Source organism: Rhamphochromis longiceps, linkage group LG16, assembly GCF_057381845.1.
Source record: "Rhamphochromis longiceps isolate RC_006_pf linkage group LG16, R_longiceps_female_GT1.1, whole genome shotgun sequence".
In the NCBI taxonomy this organism is placed as follows: Eukaryota; Metazoa; Chordata; class Actinopteri; order Cichliformes; family Cichlidae; genus Rhamphochromis; species Rhamphochromis longiceps.
The window spans coordinates 37,063,662-37,089,771 of record NC_140572.1 but is presented as its reverse complement, the minus strand read 5'-3'; the positions used below and the strand labels follow the sequence as shown (position 1 = coordinate 37,089,771).

The window sequence follows — 26,110 nt, the reverse complement described above, 5'->3', positions numbered from 1 at the left end:
TTGCATCAATCCAGAAGTGCTTTAGCCATGATATAGATATATTACAATATATATTAGCAATAATATAGATATGTAAGTATATTACAGAAATGGGTCTATTATGGTATGTTAAAATGTACACGGTATGAAGTATGTTATGAATATTCTATAACTATAAGTATGTACAGGCTGTAGTGAGTACAAGCTATGTACAGGATATAAATATGAAATAAAAAACTATACAGAAATATGAGATATACAGTTATACAGAAATGTGAACTATGCAAGTTATAAACAGTTGTAGGATTAAAAATGATCGTATGTACAGAATGATTATCAGTGTGATCTGTCAGCCCTGAACCCTTTATATGTTACTGTTTGTTTAAGATAAGTAAACTGTGAGTAATAAAATGCACAGAATACAAAATGTAGCAAAAATGATATGAATTCAAACTCAATTTCCCCAAATTCCACTCATTTTAAAGCCACCTCTTACAGGATGCTTTAAAATGATCGCCACACCCCTCATGCACTGCTGCACTGTGTATAACTGCTCTGGTAAATAGAAGTCGATCCAAGGAAGAAGAATATGTCTTTATTCTTATGTCTTCCTGTTATCTGCCCTTTGTTTTTGTTAATGTGTTACTGTAGCATTCATCCGCTCATCTGATTGTTGTGTGCCGTTTTTCATTAATGTAGAGTATTTATTGTGCGCTATTACCGAAGAGGCCTGGCCAGTCTGAGCAGCCCTTTATCTGTGATGAAAGCCCGGCTCACTGTAATGACTAGCTGGTGACAAATGGAACTCAAGTTGACAGAGCTAAATGTGATGTGCAAATGCACACACACACACACACACACACACACACACACACACACACACACACACACACACACACACACACACACACACACACACACACAAGGACACGCACGCCTTTTAAATAATTGCAACACTGCAAGGTGTGCATGAAGGTGTCAGCCTGACACCTGGCAGAGCACTCAGCCAGCTGTCGGCATTACATCGATTACACCAAGAATGTGTTTAAAACTGTGTGGGGATGGATACTTAACCCCAATAGTTTCCCACTTACTAACCCTTTGTAACAGAGTGTGTTGAAGCTGGCAGCGTGAAAGAAGAACTGATATATTTCCTTACAGCAAGTGTAAGTCCAGAGCGGATACCACGAGAAATGAACCAGCAGGTCACAGAGCCTGTCTAAAGGACCAGGCAGGAGCTATCTGGTAGTTTTAAAGCACCTTTTTACATCTGTGGATGCTAATCACACATTTCAACATCAAAATGAAAGAAGACAATGATCATAGGCAAAGAAGTCAGATGTAGGCCTGATTGCAGACTGTGAACATGCTCTAACAAGACTGTTAAAATCTATAAAAGCAGAAGATGCAAAATCAATAAGCATTTCATGGAAGCAGCGTACAAGGCCTGCTCTGATAGAGGGATATGAACCAATTTCTCCCTCCATCTCTCTGAGTGTGTGCGTGTGTGTACACGCATTAGTGTTTATTCAACACCTGACTACTTTAAATGCAATCAAAGCGGTTCTTACATGGGATAGATAACAATTCCTGAAGCCTAATCCCCGTGATAAAAATCTCATTAGCCTTCACAAATCGTGTTGTTATGAGGGAAACCATGCAGTTATTTATCACCGTGCCTTGTTGCCTGGCCTGTTGCTGGGCATTTAATATGGTTTGATAAATCTATGGGGGACTATTATTTACAGTGAGGGAGCATAAATACAAATAAATCTAATTTATTGACCACTTTTCATGATGTTCAAAACAGTGATGCAGAGAGCTTAGCCTGAATCCACTTCATTATATCGGCGCTCATATGAACCACAAATCCATATAGATCTCCAGGCAGGGGTTATCTAATCACATTAATCACATCGAGTGTAACGATAACAAGCACATTTGTCTGATTATTTTCATTTATTTATTACTGCTAGTTTTCCCCTGTTTATGCCGTATTATTACATCCGAAAAGAACACCAATAAAATATTCAGGCGACGTGTTTGAGCTGTTTATTTTTATTCTGACAGTAAGTTCGGGGTAGGGTCCTGTTAGCTCTCTACACAGAGTAGTGACTGAGAAGCACAAGCACGCTGTGTTTTACTGGAGCTGGAGGCTGAGTGTGATGCTTAACAGTAACAGATCTTCAGTGATTTCCTGTTTCTTTTGCAGAAAAATAGTTTAAATATGAATATGGAAATGGACAATGGTCATTTATATTCTTTTCTTTGTCATAAATGTTCTGTTTTCCTATGCTCAGCTAACTGGTTTGCTACATATCGTCCATGATCGTGGCGTCAGTTTTCTTATCTAAATTCAAACGTTCAGGTTTAATGTCGTATCTAAATGTTGGATTAATACTATAAGAAGAACTTTAACAACCATAAAAATGCATAAAATAAAGTAATGATGTAACAACTGATGCAAAATAATGAGTAGAACCAGTCGTAAAATTCTTAAATTATCTTCAAACTTAACAATAGAGTAGAAACAAAAAAGCACTTCAGCCTCTTTAGGTTAAAAACCCAGAGCCTTTATTAAACCCCTAAATTGAAAGCACTCATGAAAAGCTGTAATTGTTTGATGTGAAAATTGAAAGCACTTTGTACGAAGCCACTTTTGTAGCCTTTGTGTGTGTGAGTGTGTAGGAGGGTGTGGGAGTGGGTGAGATTGTGTGTATGCATCTATTTTTCTGATTCTTCAGCTCTTTTTTTTTTCTTTGCTGCTGTGGCAGCTTCAAGCGTTGATAATAACGATAAGAGTACCTGGGAGAGAAAGAGGGGCTTGTTGAGCTTCACGGTCATCTCAAGTCACTGCATTGTGAATGGGGTCGTGTGTACGTTGCGCTACGCTCGAGGTTTCTCTGAAGGAAATCATTCCTCTGTTGTTCTCTCTGTCTCTCACTTCAATTATCTGAGAACTTTCCAGGATGTTAGTTCCTACCCTCGAGGTCTCCAGCTGTCTGATTAGGACAGAGAGGTGGAGGAAAGGACTAATTTGTGTGTACGCGAGTGTGAGTGACAGGGCTAGAGGCGAGGCCGTAACAAGATGTAATGACGGCGGCTGATGTATCGCTACCGGCGTTCCTTTCTGCTAATTCGTCACATACTTCACGCACTGCTCGCCAGAAAACAAGCAAGCAGCGATGACTCACTTCATCCAGATCATTTGTATCCAGCTGTGGTAAACAGCCAATTTTATACATGTAAGTACTCCGCTGGCTTTGTCGCCCTATTGTGTGGTCTCAAAAAGCACTCGCTGATCAGCTGTCGAACATAAAGTGGTAGGTGAAATTACACACCTCGTAGCACATAAGCGCACAACCTTCAGGGTTGGCATTTTGAATTTTCACATCACTGTGGCCAACGTGTGGAAAATTGCTTTCATATTTCATTGTTGCTCTCTGAGACCTATAATTTATATCACAGGAATACAGTAATGAAACTGTGGACTCCACAAGTCATTGGTTCTGTATAACATATTATCAAGTAGATCATTTCTGTATTTCTGTTGTAGAGGTGAGATAAGTAAGTTTAGCTGTGGGACTTCTTAGTTGTATATATAATTTCATACGATGTATCACATATTCATTTAATGGAAATATGAAAGCGTGGTAAAGCTATAGATGGGCTGCCATTAATACAACAACATCACACCACCCATACAATGCTTTATCTGTCACACACACTGCTAATTTAATGACTGGGAAGGGGATTTTTTTCCCCCCACAAGTTTGGCCTGTGGGAACATGTTTGTTTGTCTTTGGGGGGGTTTATGTACATGTTCATAAACTAGCCTACTTCTGTTCAACTATCTGTATTTCAGGCAAAGTAAAAAAAAATCAAGAAGTGGAGGAGAAATAATTGCTGCTTCAGTGCAAACATATTGCAGATTGCTGCAGATAGTTGTGATGAGGTCAGTAACTAACTGAGAGACATAGAGACTAAAACAAACAAAGCAAAACCAGATATATTAGTGGCATCTATTTCAAACTTTGCAAAACATCAAACAAAGTTTGTAATTTTTGCTTTTCTAATCAGTGATGTCACAGTCATCTTTTAATACCCAATCACTGTTGACTAAATAGGTTTTGGGGTTTTTTTTCGGTTACTTATCATTTACCCGTGTATGCATGACTTCCATGTCCAAATACAGCAGGGCTCACATGTTTTTACATGATTCTTAATTAAATAAGCTGGTTGTTTTTAAAATATGTGCATGTCAGAACGGTGGCCATAAAACAACTAATTAGTGACGTGTGAGACGTCTCTGTGGGATTTTAGTCTCTCAGCAAACATTCTTTTCACCGTCCACATACAGAGACCTGCATTCAAAGCTGTTAAAAACTGGCTTGTGATTTTAATATTACTTTTCCATTTGCTGTATCACTGTGGTTCTGGTCATGTTTCTGCCTGCAGAAAAGGGAACACGCATTGATTTTTCTTAGAAGTTTACTGAACTGTGCTACCAGAAACATTCTCTAAACTTTCCTAGTGAGAACAAAGGCACAGGAGCCGTTGAATGTGTGTGCTTTTATAAAAATATGTATAAAACCTGGTTAACTTTATAAAATCTAAATTGAGCCGTCAGATAGGTGGGAAGAGAAACAGGCTTCTGTTTTCTTCTTATCCTCCACTGCTCCCTGAACTGAGATGATTCATGAATATAATGTGCTTTAAAGTCAAAGAAGTGGGTGTTTTGTTATTAAGCTGGGTTATGAAGCAGCATTGGTCAAAACAAAAATTCTGAACAGAGGCCAAAGATAAAGACTTCCTTCTCCATGAATCATCGCTGAGAAAATGATGAAAATGAGACAGGAGGAAGCAGACAGGAGTGACAGAGAGAAGAATGCCCGTCCATTTGTGAACATCAGCTCTCGCGATCTAATTAGTCTTCAGGCTGTTGACAGCAAACATCTGGCTGCCTCTCTCATGCCTGTTTGTCACTTCCACACGGGAAGAAAACGGCTTCATCCGTGACTCAACTCTGTCCTCGAGGAATCTTTTGCAGAACATCTGCTATAGCCGGTGTATCAAGAGTCCATCATTCACAAAGTGCTTTAGCTGGACTTTAAACCACCTGTGTCCTTGTAGCTGTGCTCATCACGTCTGTCACTTAAAATATTGATGACTGCAACGATAAAGTGACAGAGCTATCAAATATAGAGGTTCTTTGCACAGATTATTTGGAAGTAAAACCAAAATGCTGACCCTTATAGTAGCTTTGCATGGTTAACAGTTAAAAAATAATCATTATTTATCTTATACCAAGCCTTTGTGCAGCTTTTCAGTTGATTCAGAGTCTGAAACAAGCTGGTTTAATCCATCCATTTGCTTCAACTTTCACAGTTGTGAAATTTCTTCTGCAGCCAAACTGGGGTTTTGGTTCATTTAAAAAAAAAAAAAATCCATAAATTCATAATTATTCTTGATTTCTTACACCGCAGGTTTACCTGCACTGTTCCAGTTAGCTGTAGTTTCTTATTTGCATCACAAACATGTGGGAACACTTACTAAAACTTGCAGAACAGCTGAGGGGTGACTGAGACTACATCCACACTAGGCCAGATAGACTTGAAAACGGCGTTTTCGTCTGAAAACACTCCGCGTCCACACTAGCGCTTTTTTAGTCGTTTTCAGAGAGTTGTGCGTCCACATTGAAACAGCCGAAAACACTTACGTTCCAGTCCTACGCATGCGTGAAACGCAAGAAGATTCGGCCTGCCTCATTTCTGTCTGCTGCTTATTTACTTTCCGGCTCTTTGAAACGTCGCTGCAGAATGTTGAGGAAAAGCATGCAGCGAGTTTTTTAAATGGACTAACAATGAGGTGGAGTTGTTGCTGCGAGTAACACAAAAGTACAAAGTTGCAAAAGTGAGTGAGAATTAAATAAGTTTGAAGAAAAGCTCTCTGCAGCATGTACAGACTGATATTAATCTTTAATAGGACTGTCAAACAAAACAACTGCTGTATAATGTCCTCCGCTATCTTTTTTTAATTGGTCACATGACTGCATCACATGATGCGTCATCATTTTAGAAAGTCTGCGTTTTCACTGTCCACGCTGCAACACAAACGCACCGTCTTCAAATGTATGCGTTTTCAAGAGCGTTTTCAAAACGCTGCGTTTTTCCTTGGGGAAAACGCCGTCTCAGTGTGGACGAGAGGCCAAAACGGAGTGAAAACGATGCGTGTGGACGTAGCCTGAGACAAAGTTTCAGAAACATTAGCTCTAACAGGCTGATGATGACAGTCACATTATTACTGACAAATACACAGAGATACATAAGTAACTTTTGGTCTGTCACAAATAAAATTCACAGGATGGCGATAAGATGAAGGAAGTATTGCGGGGCTAGTATTGTCTGCCTCCCACGCTCACAGGCATGCTTTCCAATCACAGGAGATCAAATTGTCTGCTGCAGAGGCCACAGCTGAAACTTTTGAAAATGCCCCCAATCTGCTTCATCAAGCCATCATCAAGCATTGCACTGAATTTGCATTTTACTCCCAGGAGCTGCTTCCTCTGCCAAGCTCTGCTGCTGTGTGTACCACTGCCGGATGCTGCTGAGGAACATGTTAGTAATTCATGAGAAAACAACCTCTGACTTAACAAAATGCTACAGATTACATTTTTATTCATGCTTATTTGTCGTGGCTGGTGGTTTCTGGTGTTCATGGTTTCTAATGTGGTTTGTTATAAAACTATTTGCAAACTGTGTCTAAAACTAAAATGGGATCATAGAGGATTCTGTGTAATGTTCTGGAAACATCTTGCACTGCACGGAGATTTTTCACATCCCAGTGAAAAACTAGTCTTCCACTTTCTCCCATTCATTAGATGTTTCAAAAAGGAAATTTTCCACAGCTTCAACATCTTTTACATTCTGGGAATGAGTCAGAGCAGAAAAATGAAAAAAAAAAAAGTCCAATTCCACAGACAACATGTTTTGAAGTGTGGCTTCATCTATATTTAGACATTTACTTCATCTGACTAGAATATCGTCATCTGCTCCTGCACTCCTCTTTCTGTGTTTGCTTTGAATGAAGTACCTGAATTTTTCACTGATGTTCTGCTCTGTGTTAAACTATCTGCCTTAATGTTGCATTAATTTCCTGCTTGATTCTCACATATTGTTTCTGCGTAGCTTCAAACACTGAAATATTTTGCAGTGTGATGGAACAACAGCAGATTGTGAACTGTGAAGCTAGACGTCAGGACCTGTGTGTTTGGGCATTCACTAACATTTCATATGTGAAAATTCACTGCTCTGAGGAAATCTGATGGTCAAAATCATAACTGTGAAGCACGCAAACACAAACACAAACAGATACATTCTTTCAGCAGTCAGTTTGTGAGATGCAGCTCCTTTGTCTCGCTGCAAGGCTTGTTGTTAGTGTCTTTCTGAATTTAGTCACTTATTTAGCTTGCATGATGATGAGCACGCAAAACAGATTATAAATAGATAGATAGTTCAATGCTATCTCTCTCGCACACATAATAACACACATAAACAGAGCCTCCTGAGGCAGCATGGGATTCTTAGAGACAAAGAAGAAATAGTGGAGTGTTAAAGATCAAAGACACTGGCATGCACATGGAAAACTATGCCATCTTCTTATGTATTAGTTACCCTTACTAATTAAGATCAACAGCATACTTGCACCTATAACAACATCCTTAATTCATGGGAAAAGACATTTCAGGCCGCTTCACTTTAAATAATCCCAACTCAGAAGAGACAAACTTTTCCCCTTAAACAAGAGGAATGATTGAAGGAAGTAATTACCTCCATCAAACAGGAGGAAATTACAGGAAGGAAGGGCAAGTCAACACGGTGAAGAAAAAACTTTTTTACAATCAGAAAATCAATTTCTAGAAATAAATTTGTCTCCAGCGTCTGCTTCTTGTCTGAGGATGGAGGATAAGGTGCAGATGTGAAAGTCTAAAGGTGGCATTATTTTTAGTTGCAGCTCGAAATCAATACGTGGTCGCGGGAGAAAATGGGAAAATCTTCAGTCAATCACGACCTTTCCTTCAGATTCATCATGTTCTGCCTTTGCTCTGTGTGTCTGGAACATAAAATTGATTTGACAAGAAGAGGTACATGTTAGAGCAACAGGACAGGGCATCTCGTGTTAAAGAAAAAACTTTTTATCAAAGACACTTTGGGATATTTCAGTCCAACTATTTGTCAAGTTACCCAAGAAAAGATCAGGCAGATAAATGTTATTCCAAGTTGAGTTTGTTTTTCCATTGGACTGGAAGATAAATGTAGAGTTTCCACACGACCAGGAAATGCTGATATCTTCTGTTGCTACATTACCAACCACTCTGTTTCTGGTTGAAGACAACCTAATGGAAGGTTTTTGGCCACAGTGCTGCTGCCTCCCCAGGTCTCATACTGGCAGCAGTTCCTGTATTTAAATACCCGATAAATTAACTGGTAGAATGAAGCAAAACTGGGTCGAAAACATGACAGGTCTACGCTGAAAATGAGTCTGCATGTGACAAATGTGCAATATGGCCCTTTTCTTACTGTGTGTGCAAATTTGGCTAATTTTGCTGTAGTGGTCAAATAATACCTCATACTATACTTGTGATCCATACAGAATTTATTTAGTACACATCAGTATGTAATTTCTTGCTTCTCTTAGGCTTTCTCACAAATCAGTTAGCTCAGTTAGCCCACTCACTGTGGAATTTATCATGTGAACATGGTCTTAGGGTCTTGCAACCACTACTGATTGCTGGATGTAAATTTAAACAGAGAGACCAACCAATTTATGCACTATGAGGCTTATTGTGCTCAGTATTTGCAGACGCTTGCTTTCAGGTGAAGGTTTGAGGAGTGTGGAAACATACATTTTATGTAAGAGAAGGCTAAAAGGCTAACAACACCAATGCAGAAGCCCCTTAAAGCTGCATTCTCTGCAGGATACAACGCTACTGGTGCCAAATCACAAAAACAGTTGCGTCAAAACCCCCAAAATCAGACGAACCCCTATGAGCAAGCACTTGGCGACAGTGAGAAGCAAATTCTTCCTTTAAACAGGAAGAAACCTCCAGCAGAACCAGGCTCAGCGAGGGGCGGGGCCATCTGCCATCAGAGAAGAAAAGGAACATCATCTTTAGCTCACGAGTGTCCAGTTTGTCTCAGTTTCAAAATTCAGTGGCAGCTATGATGAAAACAATAACCAACCAATGGCTGATGTAACGGATCATTTTTTGTGTTGTAAATTAAAAATGATTTTCCCTTCTCCCTGCACAGACCTGATTCTACAATAACATCATCAAAAATCATCCTTTCATCCCTTCATATTTACTACAGACACTCAAACTCCCCATCACTTGGATGTGAATCATTTTGGGGCACTTACTCAAACTAGTTATCCTCAACAGGCACTTGTGTGGATTCACACCTCACTTTTGTTTAAACAATGAAGGCAGCCACTGTAAATGGTCACAGTTTTGCTTGTTGTGCCAGTTCCTCAGTGGAAATCAGTAGCAACCCCGTCCTCAGTACGGCATCATGAAGAATTATGTAGATGTTGGGCAAGTGTGGAAAACACAATTTATGGCCAACAAAAGCATTCATCATTAATAACGGGAGTAGGGAGTAGAGCCACCTTTATTAATCATAGTGGAAAATAAGGGAGTCCAACATGTGGGAGTCAGGACTTTGTGATCCAGTGCATATTTGTGCTTAATCTATTTTTAACCATAACAAACTGGTTTTGTTTTATAAACCTAGCAATAACTCTGTGCAGAAAATACTGAAATGGTTGCATTCTGATGCTTGTGTTCTGTTCTGGTCAGTTTGAAGTGTTGGAATTACTGTCAGGATGTGATAGAGAAAAAAATATGGAAAAATCTCTATTTCTCTGTTTCAGCCTCCGTTTCTTCTCTCTACACCATTTCTGTCTCACAAACATGTTCACTTGATCCTACTCTTTGATCACCATCTTTGAATCCGGTCGTGTGAGCCTTTTCATCCTCTTTCCTCACAGCGGGACTTTTAGTGTGAATGTACACAAGCTGTTTGCTCATATTTCCTCCACTTTGTACAGATTTGTTTTTAAACCATCCTCATGATGATACTGTGTAGTGCCCCAAAGTCCCTTTGCTCTGCACCAACAGACAAACACTGACACGTGTAGTTGTAATAAATGTCATGCGCGCAACCCACAGTTGCATTTTCCTTACAGCAGTGTAAGATTTATTCCCAAGAGTATTGTTACAACAAAGAAGTAATCAACCAATCAATTGACTTACTTTTTAAGTTTATTTGTAAACTTGCTCATTTTTGATAGAAAATAATTAAAGTCTCAAGTCTTAGTTTCTTCTGAAGAAGCTATTCTGTGGAATAGATCGCCTCTGTGTAAAGCATGTATTTACTGCCATTATCAGACCTTTTTACCTTGAAGGCTTTTAAAGATAAACAGTCGTACAGGGGTTTCTTATTTGAGCCTCTTTTATTTTCACTTCATATCATTCATGCAGATGATGAGCTAATATTATACTGGGAAAAAGACAGCCAGAAAGCATCCTACATCGTTACAGAGGCAGATGCTTACTAAATCATGTCAACCCAGCTCCTCCTGTGATGGAAGGAACTTGAAATAGTTGAAAAAAGACATTTTTGTTCTGCCGTAGTAACATTTTGGGAAAGGCTCTGTTGCAACAGGCCTGTCACCGCTACACAGAGCTCTAAAAGTCAAATAATCAAAGAATCTTAAAGTGGACCCTGAACTCGATGGGGATCCAGGGTAGCTGAATTAGCGAAGGTGTGATTTGTGAATACTGAGACGACTCGCAGCGCTGTTGTGACCAACCTTTAGACGCTCCAAAGAGACTTTGTTAAGAGAACGCTGAGTCAAATGCTTCCCCAAAGATCTGCCACTTGAGGATATTCTGAGGACACACAACGTTCCTCTTTACAACACGTTCTGTACAACTGGCCTGTTTGTTTGTGTGGGTTGCTGGGGGTTTGCATCATGCAGTGAATTCTCCTACAGAACAATCCTGATTTGTTGTGCTGCCATCAAGGTGTTTCTTTAAGATAAGCAACAAGGCTTGTGCTCATCTTCATGTTTTTTGTTCATTTTTGTGGCAGTGTTTGTTTGAGTGCTTTGAAAAAATGGAACTTATTCTCTTACAAATAAACCAGTTTCACTCCTGGTGTTAGCAGAATACAACCAGTCACCAGTCTAAATCACCTGTGGGCTCTCCTTTGCATTAACTAGCACCGAAACAACAACCAGCTTCCCAAAAACATCATGTGTTTAATTGTGATACTTTCTGATGTTTTAACACTAGATGTAAATTAAAGCTGTGACTTGACCTTAATATAGTTTCCATTTATTAATTTCAGATATTCTGAAGCACACAGCGATGTAAGATCAAAAAGTGTTTGCATATATCTCAAAATTCTATATTGTTGTTACTAATGAGTCCTAATAAGTACACTAAAATTCACAAAATGGTTTGTCCACTTCACAAAACTCCCAGAAGACTCCAGAAGTAATAAGATTTCAGCAAGCTGCCAAAGGAGGGATTAATAGAGACGAATATAGAAGATTCACTGGGAAAAGGAAAACAGCTGAATAGAAATGAAGGCGGTTGTAATAAGAACGCAAAACAAGACAAAAGGTGATAAAAGGCTTAGGGAGTGAGTAAACGCTGGAGGGAAACAGGAAGAGGAAGAATGATGAAAGAGATTGATTTCTGTGTCGTGATAATTCAGTATTTCCTTTTAGCAAAATACCGCCGTGGAATTTATTGTAGAAATATATATTGTTTTCTCTTTTTTAACAGTTAGTTGTGCAGTTTTGTGGGAGACCTTTTAATGTGAAAATCTCCTTCCTGAGACATGACTTCATTGGTAGTGTCTACCTTTAAAAAAGAGACGTCTCTATATGCTGGTCAAAGTAGAAGGTTATCGTGTTTAAATTATGCATTTGTTATTTTCGGGGAGTGAGCACTAATAATTAGTATTATGAGTAATTATGAGTAAGATGTGCTTTAGAGTGATGTGGGTGTCACATACAGGTTGGAAGATCAGTAGAGAGTGTCAGAAAAAGAGATGGGCAGTAACGTGTTAAAAGTAATGCGTTTGAGTATCGAGTAAAGTAAGGGATTACTATTACAAATAATTAGATTACTGTTACTCTCCCATAAGCACGCTGCGTTAGAAAACCGTGATGTTGTTTGTGAGAGTGTCTCATGACAATGACGTATGAGCGTGCAACGTCCGTGGCAGCAACAGACGTGTGTAGATCAACAATAGATAATATGGAGGAAGCCGGATGTGTAGAAGTACTGACATTACTACAAAAACATTAGTCCCCTGTTCACTCTGCGTGGGAAGAAAACTTCTTTCTACAACGAAAAATGTAACTTCAGATCTGAGCAAGCTCCATGCACGCTGCCACGGGAATGTGAAATTCACAGAGAAACCCTCGGATCCCCCCACTGACATGACCGCTGCGGCACCGGGCAAACCTCCCACTCCTGCTAAACAGGTGGAAATAGATTTAAGAGTGACAGGACTCAGTGCTGCTGAGCCTTTGATTTTATTTATTTTTGCTGTGTTTTACTTGCATCTGTTTGAAAGTTTGCTGGAAAATTTGCAGAATTTGCTTGATGCTTAAAGTTAAAAGATTAAAACTAATAAAACAAGTTTTGATTCAACTTTATATGATGGGTTATGCTGAAAAAATTAGAATTGGCCTGAAATGTCTTGAGGTTGTGTGTCATGTTTTTAAAAAGCAACTAAGTAATAAAGTAACTAACTGCTTTTGAAAATCAGTAAAGCAACGATAACTTTCTTTTAGAAGTAATCAGTAATAAGTAACTAATTACTATTACAACACTGGTCAGAAAGAGTTCAAGTTGTCAAGTTTATGACTGTGATGAAAAAAGAAAGCTGAAGCTGTCAGATATGTAAGAAGAACACCTTAAAAATATAATATTATAAATTAATGTAGTTATCGATTTATTGTCGGTTCTACATTTTTTACCTTTAATGGCCTTCATTGGTCGATACATAATTACTTTTACGCCCGAACTCTAAAGTCTGTTTTTAATTCCTAATACTTACATTCAACAAACCTTCCAGTTTTATTCGTCTCTGTTGTGACTGATAAAAAAATAAAAAGCTGGGGCTTCAACGTTGCAACAACGTTGCAACAAATTGAAACTCTTTTTTTTACTCTTGCATAACAAAAATTTACAAATCTGTGAAAATGCTGATATTTAGCATCTCATTTGCATTTTCAGCCTAACGTTTCTGAAATGCAGCGTGTCACTGCAGGAGAGGTTTTATATTTGACCTTGTGACTCTTCACCCTGTTTGTTTCTGAGTAATTTGGCTGAATAATCTGAGCATTTACACCCACACGGGCAGGGAAATAAACAAAGGTTGAAAAGTTAACTAGTGAGGTGTAAAAGCACTGATACTCTGAATGCAGAGAAATTACCAATTTCCTTAAGCCCAGAGCTTTTATGTGGAGCTTACCACAGCTGCAGTCTTCTCGCATTATTCTTTTACGACATGTCGTTTTTAACCGATACTACTGTATCTTGAATGGGTGTTACCAAACATCTTTGCCATCACATACTTTCTTACCTGCGTTACATCATTTGTCACACAGTCCTTCTGTTAATATGTCAAAGTGTCCCTCTCAGCATCTGGAGCACTCTCCCTCATGTCCACCAAGAATTTACCGGAAACGTTGGTGTTCAGTTTGTCTCGTCTGTCTCTCATCTGTCTGTTTGTGGTTTTGGAGGTCTTGTACGGCAGTGATAAAGCTTACACTGTGTCAGCAGACTGTCATCTTCAACAGATGGGGAAATGGATCAGTTTGCATTGATCCACAAAAGGTGGCAGCAGTTACAGACACTCTCTTGAGTGTTGCCCTCTGCCGTCATCCCGCTGCGGCCAGAGCTCTTTGCATTACACTTTTTAAAAGTTGGAAAAAGTTGTTAGCCCTGCACTGAATTATGCATTGTGCTGCGATCCAACTTACATTCAGCCCACTTTCCTTCATTATTCTAACGCCGTCCTTCCCTTTTCTTCCCTCCCCTTTCTCTCAGCAGCGTCTCAGTGTGTGTCAGCGCTGGGCTGCGGACCTCACTACGAATACGCTATTGAGGATTTCTGCCTGGGCAAGTTCAGACTGGACATGCAAGAGCTGGATCAGAGACACTGGTGTAACTGGGAGGACACAGTCGAGTGAGTGGGATAATCACAGTCTCATGCACACATGCACACAAAGAGAGAGAGAGAAGCAGCCAGACATGAATGAAATCTGTTTTATATTCACACTAACACGAACAGGACATGGTGACATTTTGGTGAGGCATTAAAAAGCAATTTCATCCTTTTTTTGTTAGGTTTTATGCACTTAGAGCAATAAAAATGCTTAAATTGTCACTGTGATGTCTTCCAAAAAGCCTTGGTTTCATTCTGTTATCACCACACAAAACACATGATTTTTTTAAATTAATAATCCTCCTGTGTTTTTTTTTTTTAATCGAAACAATAAGGCAGCGATACAGTGTTACATAAAAAATCTGTATATTTGTTCATCCCTCACTTGAGCTGTTGCATTTTTTTCAGCTTTGGTTAGAGTCCAAAGGCTGATTATGTACTGAGTGAGAGACTACAGAGAAAGACAGTGAGTTGGAAAAAGGGGGGTAGAAGGGATTCAGAGAAACAGTCTGAACAAAAGCAGCACGCCTCTGGCATAAACACAGATCTTTTTGTGCGTGAGCAAATATTATCTTTGTGCTCGCTGCAAAAAACGGCAGCATCGTCACAGCTTTTCAGATTTGCTTTTACAATTTGAGAACATAAATTACAATTAAGTAATCACATAAATACCCCCCCCCCACACACACACACACACACACACACACACACACACACACACACACACACACACACCTCCCACCTGACTGTGTTTTAAGAACATGTTTGTATTTAAAACGGTCAGCTGTCTCCACATCAGGTCTGACCTTACTTTGCACAAATAAACTCTATTTTCATACCTTCATCCGTCTGTACCTGCGATAACACTGAGTAATTGCTGAGATCTGGCATCTTAGAAATAGAATTTAGTTTAACAACGGAAAAACTTTTCAAACAATTAGATCTCGAATAACATTTGAGTACGTGTCTGATGCTGCATTTTCATTTGCACTTGCACGACATGTAGTGAGAAGACTGTGCCAGGACGCTGTAAGTAGTTTTTTATTAAAATAATAAACTAAACACATCCAGGAACATGTTCAGTACTGTGCAAACGTCTTGAAAAATCCCTCATTTCATTAGATTTTGCTTCCAAGGATCCAGACTTTCTTCTGATGGTCTTGAGTAATAGTTCTCCAGGATTTGTGAAGGAGTTTTGGACATATAAAAAGTATAAATGTCGCGCTGACCTAGTAGGTCAGCGCCAAACCTGTCTTGGAAGAAATGTATGCTTACCTGAGACGACAAAACAAGGAGTCGCTTGAAGAATACTCTGCCAAAAATGAGACCATCTGGGCATGGAAGATTCTTCCCGCTGACTCACCACACCGAAATGGGGCCGCCGAAGCTGCTGTCAGAGTTACCAAGAGAGCCCTCCATACTCTCGGCAATACAGAGGCTCTTACCTTTAGTGAGTTTCTGACAGCACTCCAGCTAGCCGCCAACCTTGCAAATGAGAGACCCATTGATGCCAGATTTCAGAGCCGAGAAGATCGCATTGACTACATCACGCCGAATAATCTGTTGCTTGGTCGAGCCACACAAAGTGGGGACTTCAAAACTGTTGACTTCACAAATTATCCTTTCAAAAGGCTGAAGGAAATACAAACCATAGTCAACAACTTCTGGAGGTCCTGGAGCCAACTCGCTGGACCAAACCTGTTCATCCGCAGTAAATGGCATACTGCAGAGAGAAACATTGCTGTTGGAGACATAGTTTGGCTCTGCGACCAAAATGCCCTTAGAGGGCAGTTCAGACTCGCAAAAGTCATCAGCGTGAATCCTGATTCTAAAGGGATCGTTCGAGATGTGCATGTGAGGGTCACTCCAAGTTCCAGCATTGCGATCAAGAGTCCAAAACCTGCTACCACAAGTCCTGAGCTGGGCACCACCTTACATCGGGACATCCGGCGTCTTGTGGTCCTTTTACCGGTGGAAGATCAAGCGAGGGACCAGCCCACCTGAGTGCGATCTTTCCAGACAGTGCTGAGCAAAGATCGAGTGGGAGGTGTCGCGCTGACCTAGTAGGTGTGGCTGTTATTCCTCTTTTCCTCCTCCTGCCCTCTACCTGTTCGGTGCTGCTGCTTACCCATGGCCGCTGATTAGACCTTGGGTGCAATCAACAACTAAGCACGGCCTGGTGTGCGCCGCCCTGCCAGGTGAGCCACATTAGAGCAATCAAGGGTGGGCGTGCCGAGTAAACCTTTAAATGCATGCAGCAGTCATTTGACCCGGGTGCAACATACTGAGAGGACGGCAAACAAAGCACTTTTCCACTGTGAGGAAGACTTTGAACAAGACAGGCTATCGGTAAGCTCTTGAGTTCACATTTTGCTTTTGCAGATATATCTGGGACTATGGAAGCTCAGTTGTGCAAATGTTTTACGCTTAGGGAAATAGTTGCTGCATTTAAGTTTAATTATATTGACAAAAATGAATGTTTAAGTTTGAATAAATTGTTTGTGCAGTTAGTGTTCCCACATATTTATGTTAATTAATATTAAAAATAGTTACCCCAAATCCTTGGGTGGATCGTAAAACTAGTGAATAAATGTTTGGTTTTGATTTAAAGAAAATAATTCTTTGTAAAGAAAATCCTTAGTTAAAGTCTATTAAAATGTTTGAACTCTAAAATGTATACTTTAAAATACAATTGTTTATAAAAAAGTGTTAAATGCAAAGAAGACACATTGTGTATATTTATTTAAGAACCACAGTTAAATTAACACAGTTAACCACATGGTAAATGGCTTTACTGAAGTGTATTTTGTTATTTCATCTGTCTTCTGTGTAATTTATCTGAATGGTTAATGAAATGTTCTTTATTTTTGTGTTGAAAGGTTTTTTACCTGCTGCTACCTACCAGCTATCAAACTAGTTGGTCTAAATAAAGTTGAGTGAAATTCAAAGTCTGGTCTTTTTCAAGTGTGGACACCTCACAGTCAGAGGAACACTTGACAATAAAAGTGGTCACAGCAAATATTTACTGACCTTATATTCCATGTGTTTGCAAATGTTTCAATAAATCGCTGCACCTATTGGCCACTTTTCTAGCAAAGTTTAGAGAAATGCGTGGTGACTTTTATGCAGTGCTGTATGTTTATATATTCAGATAAATGTTAGTTTAACCCTTCTGCAGGGTCTTTTTAGTGATATCACTGCTTTCCAAGGTCCTAGCAATAAATTTGGTCAAATTTATCTGGATGTAGAAGTCATTAAACCATAGGGTTTAAGTGCGTGCATTATCAAAGATCTCAGGGAGACTTAAAAACCAGATAAAAAGCATGTAATTATCAAACTTTTCTTCTGTTTTTCAAAAGGTTTGCTCTGTTGTGATTAAATGTGCATAACTTTTCCTTCAAGGGTAAACGCAGGGTTTATTTGCCAGTAATGATTTATGTGTTATATCATGTCAGCATTTAAGTTAAAAAATAACCTTATTTCTTTAATCTGTAGACCTTGTTCCACATACTCGAGAACCATGATGTGTTTAGTAGACTATCTGAGCTCATTTAAACATCCTCATCTTGCTGCTCTACAAGAAATACACTTCAAAGGTTACTTCCACACGTGCAGTTTATCAGTTCATCGACGCTTGTGTACAAATACTGGACAACTTTGTAAATCCCAAATAAAAAAAGGTTTTATCAAATGTATGTAGTATTTAATTTCTCCATAATTTATATATATTTTTTGGTCTGAAACAAAACAGGAAGCGGGAAAAGGAAAAAGAAGAAAAAAAAAAGGGAATGACGGACCGAAATGTCAAAAACGGTCCAGCTGAGTAAGAAAGGTCAAATATCAGGACAGTCGCTCCCCTTCGAGGAAGTGCTGCGTTCGGGCAAAGATTCCTCTGGAGAGTTCTAATTCAGTTCCAATGACATTTTGTGTGTGTGTGTGTGTGTGTGTGTGTGTGTGGGGGGGCAGTTGCATGGGGCTCCTTCCTACCACTCAGTGTGCCTCAGCTATTAAAAGTAGTAACGTTCCTCAGCTATCTTGTCTCACTTCTGTCTCCTGCTGTCACAACTATCACATCAGCCGGGGTTTATACGCGGCTCCCACCGCATCGAATACTTAACACTGTCCTTATGTTCACTGCAGCATACATTATTAAATGCCTCTGCGTATTTTCCTCACAATACTTCTATTAGATGTCTGAAGCTTTCGCACAGGAAAAAAAAGGCTCAAAGGCCGCCTAACTGACTTTGCATGCCCATCTATTTCTGCATTACGGCATAAATTTAATTAAATACAGTATTTCATCTTTTATCTTTACAGCTATCTCCTCTTTCATCTGCTGGAAAGGGGAACAGCTTCTTTTTTTTTTTTTTTTTTTTTTTTATCCCTCATAACTACAGTCAAATGTTTTTCTATTTCCTTCATTCCCCTGCTTCTTCCACAATCCCTTCTGCTCCATATTTTAATGTGTTTTCCGTTGCTCCCTATCATCCCTTTCCCCCTCTGCTGTATTATTTCCCTCTGCAAAGTTGCTAATGCTATATTGCACGTCCTCTTTTGGTTAAGTAACATCTCAAATACATTTGGTGTCCCCGAGTCCCTCGTGCAGCTATTTTTGCGTCACAGCACTTTGTTCCCCTGTCGAGAGAGTGTGCTGTAACGTCCCCCATCTCGTCCAGAGTGACGCCCTGCGCAGATACCGCATCATTGCTCAATAACACACCATAAATTAGAGACATTTTGAGGCTGGTGGAGGAAACAGGTGCATTGCACGATCCATTGCACCGATATGAGTTTGACTCGCAGGTGACGGCACTAATCACCGAGCTGCTGTAAAGCTCATCAGCAGAAAATCCAGTCACATCTTTGCATTCCTGATCGGTCTGCAGTGTGTGAGATGCAGCCGTCACCGTGTGATCATTTTAAATAAGATGACCTCCTGACACAAGACTTTTTAGGGAGGTGTGCTTAAATAAGCGTATTTTCCACAGGAGCCAGTTTGATTCTGTGAGAGTGACGATAACAACACTGCCACAGAGCCAATCAGCAAGAAAATGCTTTTGCAGCCTTTGCAAGAAAGAACGAGATAATTGAAATATCTGAGGCGCTCGCATGATGTGACCTTTACTTTTTTTTTCCCCTCCAGCATCGTAGCGTTCAGATAAACCTTCTGCATGCATTTCAAGAGATTTTCCCGTGTACTAGAGATAAAACTACAAGTTTTATCTACATGCTGGCAAATCGTAAATATTTTACAGTTTTTGAATTAATGCTGTTAATGTTTAGCATCATTAATATTCTTTTTCTTCCTACCATCCATCTGCTGTGTTTCTTGGGTTAGTCAGCTAATCGTGACACGTTGATGCATTGCTGTGCTCAGTGTAGCTTAGCATAGCCCCCAGCGTGCACACACTCTCTTTCTTTCACTGTGCAGACATTTGTTCTGCAACACTCTGATAATTGATTTATTTTGCTAGAGTTGTCTAATCTCTCACAGCGTACGTCAGGGCCTGTGCTAATTTTTGACTATGCTGCATTCATGTGCAGCAGTTTAAATGTTGCCTCATAATTTGGATCTGCTCACCGTGTTTAATCGAATCTATAGCTAAAGTTTCACGAGTGAAATTCACGAGGTCAAATGTGAGCGTCGAGCCTGTGCACGGTAATGACGTTTAAATGTTAAGTGCAGGACGTGTGGCTCAGTGAGTCCATTTAACATCCGCTGTCGAGCTTGTTTAGACACTTTCAGCATCGCTGCGCGAGGACAGGAAAAAGAACACAATCATCTCATCACTGCTGAAAGTTAAAAACACAAACAAAAAAACTGTAACGCCTCTTTGCCCCCAAAGAATTACAGCTTGCATAAAACAGAGCAAAGAATTGGAAAAGGAAAGTAGGCAACCTGGTTCCTCAGAGGCAGAGGAAAAGACGCCGATGCTTATTTGTACATCCAGAACGACAACAGGAAGATGCAAAAACAACAATGCGTTTTTAATGTCCCCACAACTAGAGGAAGTGTCAGCGGCACCGCCAGTTTATCAGCAGTGGGATCTTTAATTGAAACTAATCAACTTATTGTGCTACGTGATGCCCTGCTGCATGTCGCTGTCATGGTGGTTTTGTGGCAAACTGAAAAGCAGAATGCTGATGAAATGAATCATTTGGCCTGCCAGCACTCAGGTATGAATGAGACACTTAGCAGATGGAAAAAAATGACACGTCCACGATTGCAGATGGGAGGCTGATGGGAAGACAGACAACCAGCGGAAGACACGAATGATAACGTGTCACCATCCATGTTCAGTTTTTTCCATTTTCAAACACTTTGATGACACCACTTTAAAAATTTAGACACTAAAAGATTCTCTAAATGCTATAAACAACTGCAAAAAAAAAGCAAATCGTTCTGATTATTATTTGGAGTGCTCTGATAAATGAAACTACATATGTCATTGTTCTTTCTCTCATTAATCCTTGCACAAAAATCAAATTAAAGCTATGACAGCATTTTATAATTATTCAGCCTGTGGCCCTGCTGGAGCTGCTTGTTGTGTCTCAACAGAAAACACTTACAGCAGTCCCATCATATGAGCTGCGATCAAAAGGCTCAGCATCTGTAAAAACTGAGAGCCATATCTGATTCAAATTTCGCCTCTTTGAGGTCATCTCTCGGTGTGCCACGGAACTGCTTCCAGCAGAGCTGCTATTTTTAGACCCCTCCATGGAAGTCTCATCCTGACCACCTACATGTCAGCATCTGTAATTTCACCACGGATCAAAACACTGATGCTGAGGATCGTCACTGGCGATGAGAGCTGGATCTCTGGCTTTCATCCAGAGACCAAACAGCTGTTTTTACAGGAGGAGGTCTGCAGTGTGCAGTAATAAAGATGTTGCATGAAATTGAGATTATAACTTGGAGCCTCTTCATTGTTTTTCCCACATTCATGACAGTATGCACAGTGGATTCGTCCCCTCAGGGTCGCACAGTTGTGCTGTATCAGCCACCTGGACTGTAGCTCATGCTGTCGCACGAGGGCAGCTTATGTTAGTCACAACTTTATCTTTCAATTGCCAGACTTTGCTTCCTGCAACTTTTTCTTCCTCCCTAAAATTAAACTCCAGTTTAAGGTCACGATGATCCAACATGCAAGTGGTGAGTATTTCACTTCCTGGCGGGAGAACTAAAACAGCTGTTCACAGATGCTCTACGAGAAAGCAGCTCACACTACTTGTAAGTGTTTGCTCTGATAACTCTTTAAAGCCAGATGTGCTCCAATTATCCCACACTGCTGCCCAGTCTGAGCCACGAAGGTTTATTCTGTTATTTTTCATATTTCACTTCCATCTCATTCAGCTGTGAAAGCTCTCGCTAAAGTTCTCATAGCTGTTAGAGCCCCGGAGCCTCTGTCAGAGTACCACAGACCCCTTAATAATACACATGACAGCGGTCACTGCCTACACAGAGGAGATGTGCAGCTACGAGGTCTTCACCTGTAAAGGCTGGACTGTAAGCTGCAGATTATACTCTGTGTATTTCACACCAAAGAGCCATTTAGTGGAGTTTGGTCTGTCACGTCCTAAACAATTTAATCAGAATGACGTGTTACTACGATGATAATAGGATTGTTATAAATTACTCAAGTGAAAACAGAAGAACTGTTTAATGTCACAAGGCAGACGACTCTTTATTAAACATCTATAACTTGGCATTGATCTTCTCAGCAGGCATGACAGAAGTGTTTTAATCCAAAGACCAGAGTGATTTTACAACACAGTTTAAGCAATTTACGTTTATTTGTCCTTTTGGAAATTTCACAACAATATAAGAAATGTAACTACAGCAATAAAGACACTAACAACAAGATTGTGTTGTTAGAAGCTGTATATGTCTATCCACATCACACTTTCTCAGTATAAACACTGTAATCGTTTTTTTATAAATGACATCTGAGTGCCATAACAGGTTTTCTAGAATGCTGGTTGTTGAATGCAAGCATCCCTCTCAGGATTAGCTGTTCATTTTTCTCAGTCCAAAACCAAATGAAGGAACCGTTTAAAGGCCTTTTGGCGGTAAATTAAAAAATACGAGTGTGTTTATCCTCTAAGCGTCTAAGTGCGAGAACAGTAAATGGTTTTGAGTGACAGCTGAGCAGGGAGGGTTAATTAATCACAACCTGAGGCAGACACCATGTGTTTGTTTACGAGCTTGCTGAAATGTAAGACAAAGTATGCGCCCATGCTGTTACACGAGGAGGACAGATTAGCATATTTCTTTTCTGTGTAGAAAACACAGAACATGTTGTTTATGATCAACCTGCAGTATTAAGTATTAATCTGTCGTCTGCAGTCTGTTTTTATCTCTTAATCTAAATCAACATATGAAGGGCCGTCTTTGAGCTCACCCTTGTTTTTTTAAACTGCGCATCTATGAATCCATCTGCAAGTACCATATAATTTCTGAGTGCTTTCATTTCCTTCAGCTAGGAATCAAGGAATCACCATGTAGCCTCCAGGCCTTGTCAAGTAAAGCATGATGAAGGTTTGGTTTTAGGGAGGCCGGTAAACTCTTGAACGTCACTGCTTACACAGCCCACAATTCATTATCCGTGTGGCTCACTGTCACAGTTAAACTGTATTTTCAGCCAAAACAGACACTTATCATCGCGTTAAGACTAGCCTGAAGGCTTAAATGTAACTTGGCACTTTAAGCCAAACTGCTGTGTAAGTTTTTAAAGAAGAAAAATGTATCCTCCTGTCTACACCAGAAGTCATTGTTTTACCCACTCATCTGGTTTTGCTTTGAGTAGCAGACATTACTGAGCTAGTTCCATACTATATGGTGCTATGTTTAGTTGGGACTGAGCGACATTAGCAAACCAAATATGTTAAACAGTGATTCAGTTTATGATTGACTACAACTATTTAAATAGAATAAAGTGCTGAAGAAGCTATGCAACTATTACTACTAAAACGGTTGTGGGTTCAAGCCCCATACCGGCCATAAAGTGTTTCGTGGCAGTTGTGAATTTTTCCAGTGATAATGTGATGAAATTAAAATCAGTAATAGTTGCTCAAAAACACAATCTGTACTAGAGTCACCTGCTAATTGGAAGGTCAGTGGTTTGATTGTCTCATCTGTATGTTTTCGCACAGATTTTAGACAAAGTGCTTCACAGTAAAGGTAAATAAATGTTGTATATATGAAATTTGTAGCAGAAAGCTCTTTGTACACTCAGCAAGCGTAGAGAAATGCCATAAAAGCATCAATCCAAATAATAAGTGTGACCCCAGTTGGTTTTTGTTTCAGCTTTTACTTGACTTCTAGTTATTCTTTATGCAGCTTGTCCTTTATGTTTAGTTTGCCCAGCGTTCCTTTGGATCAGTGTAGTCTGTTCCTGCAGCTTAGTTCCTGTTTTACTTTGAAAGTTTCTGTCTCTGGTGTTTTGCTTTGTTTTAATTCCTCCCCTGTGTTTGACAATATTGTTTGCATCCTTGCTTTTGCTGAGTATTTTTCATCACCTCACCTCATCGGGAAGTGGAGACAGGTGGGGAAAAAACAATGTGTATAGATATTTATACACATGTGTTTTTCCCATGTGTATAAATAGTCCTTCCCTCTGTCTTTGTCACAGTGTATGTTAATTTACCAAGATTTTTTTCATCCATGTACACCTGTCACTTTGGATTTTTTTTGCTTTGCTTTCATTTCACTTCACTTTCATTTAGAGTTTTATTTAGCAGTCTGCGTCCCGGATCCTGCATTTCAGATTTTGTGTATGTTTTGTGATAAAATGAGTAATAAACTGAATTCTAATCATGTTTAAAAAGAAAAAAACATATATTTAATGAAAAAGCAAAACCTCGAAGGTAGTATCTAAACATGAATTAACGCTAGTTTGAAAGTTTTAATATATGCTTCCACTTTAAAACCCTTTCAACCTTTACAAGAAGAAATAACAGGCTCATCCTCACATTCACTCTGGAAAGTCACCACAGTTTCCTGCTAATGCTAGCAATTTTTCAATCGATGTAACTGCCAAGTCTGAGCCAGTTTGCTGACTCAGACTCCTTCCTATGTTCCTCGTGTAGCAGCTTTCAGTGAGGACTAGGTTACATCATGGAAAAGTTCAATTAAATGCTTCGCAGTTCTAACCACGTCCTTCCTCTCTAATTGAAAGCCTAATATCCCTTTATTTGCTGTAAACATGTAAAGACATTTAAAGTGGTTCTTTCAGGCACTGCTGACATAAAACATGCCAGTGTTTGTGAATTAAGTCCCACTAACGTCTAATCAGTGACCAGATATAAGAAGCTGAGTCCGAATCATCCTGAGAAGTTTGGTTTTGTTGAGTGCATCTTTTCCTCTAAAAATACCAACAACTCGAGATAATTGCGTGCCTATAAATATTTATGGGGTCTATTAGATACGCTTTCGCTTTAGTCAGTCCATCTGCCAGCCTCAGTAGCACAAGACACTGAGGGCTGTGTCTGCTCATCTATCTACACCGTCTGTTGGGTTAGTCAGCTAATTGTAGCACATTATTACATTACTGCGCTCATTATGGAAGTAGCTTATTCTAGCTCCCGACACATGCACAGACACACTTCTCCAGCTTTAGTCCATAAACGCTCTGAAATCCACTTAAGCTTTGCTCTGTTTTAGTCTTGATTTGCTGTGAAAAGGAAATAATTAGAAATCCTCAAAGGTGAACTGATTTAAAGAATCTCAAAAGGCCAATTCTGGTGATTCATTAGAAATCATTATAGCCTGGATTCATGCTTTCATTACAGGTATTCATTTTTACTTTTACAGCATGCTATATCACATGATTCGGTTTTTAAATGCTGTGTAAAATGATACTAGTGATGAAAAATGGGAATTCTTTTTGTTTCTGTTTGTTCATTAAAGAAAAATGCACCAGAAACAATGAAAAACTGTGTTCTAGATCCTTCAGAGGATGATAGCAGCTTTGCACACTTGGCATTGGCCTGTCAGACAGTCTAACAGGACACATATGCTGAGCACTTGTTGACTGCTTTTCTTTCACTTTGTGGTCGAATTCATCCAAAGTCATGTGAGTGGGGTTTGGGTAAGGTGGCTGCGGTGGTCCGGCCGTGGGATGAAATTTATAACATTGGGAACCATGCGTGCAGATACCGTATGTTGATGTTCTCTGCACAAACAGCTCTCAAAACAAAAAGCATGAGAGCAAAGTGCATTGTGCCGGCAGTTTTTCTCTTTCTTGGCTCATGCAGTTCTCTTATTCCTATCAGTCTCCATCACTGCTGGTTCTTAGCAGCAGTATTTCATAAAATCTCTGATCTTCCCTTAACGACTGGTTTCTGGAGCTTTGATCAACTTCTCCACTTCCGCATTTGTGAAGGTTTTTCTGGACTTTGTTTGCTACACACTAGAAATAACGGCTTGTCGTTACTTTGGTTTTCTTCACTCAATTAAAAATTTCTTGCCAATATTTGGATTGCTGGAGCTAATTTCTCTGTACCGACACAGCTAATGATCCCAAATGAAAGAAACTTCATTTTAAGCCATTCCAGGTCGAGAATTGTAAACAGAAATATGTTATAAGAATCAAACATGGCCTTTGGGTGTAGTTGCTGGGTTGAAACACTTTTTTAAAAATTACTAAATAATCTGATGTGTGTCATTTCAGCTACAGTTACCTGTTTGTCAGGTGAAAAAGCCATTATTTGAACTCAGCATCCAGCTGGACACAAGTAAAGGGTTAGAATACAAAGAATGATATGATGTTTTCTGCCTTTGACCTTAAATACATTTTCAGACTGCACACGTTTGAAAATAACCATCATCTGTGATTCTGCGAGATTTTTCCGCCTGTGTTTTTGTTAGAGGATAT

General features: G+C 39.6%; 1 protein-coding gene across 2 annotated transcripts in view; it reads left to right on the top strand.

The window, feature by feature from the left end:
- ramp1 (receptor activity modifying protein 1) overlaps positions 1–26,110 on the top strand; it is a 78,631-nt gene that overhangs the window by 30,531 nt on the left and 21,990 nt on the right. Inside the window, exon 2 of one of the 2 annotated variants that reach the window (XM_085385396.1) lies at positions 14,117–14,255. In XM_085385396.1, coding sequence (XP_085241522.1) covers positions 14,117–14,255 — 139 coding nt within the window. The remainder of the gene's footprint in view (positions 1–14,116; positions 14,256–26,110) is intronic. The other variant, XM_085385398.1, reaches the window with a different exon arrangement.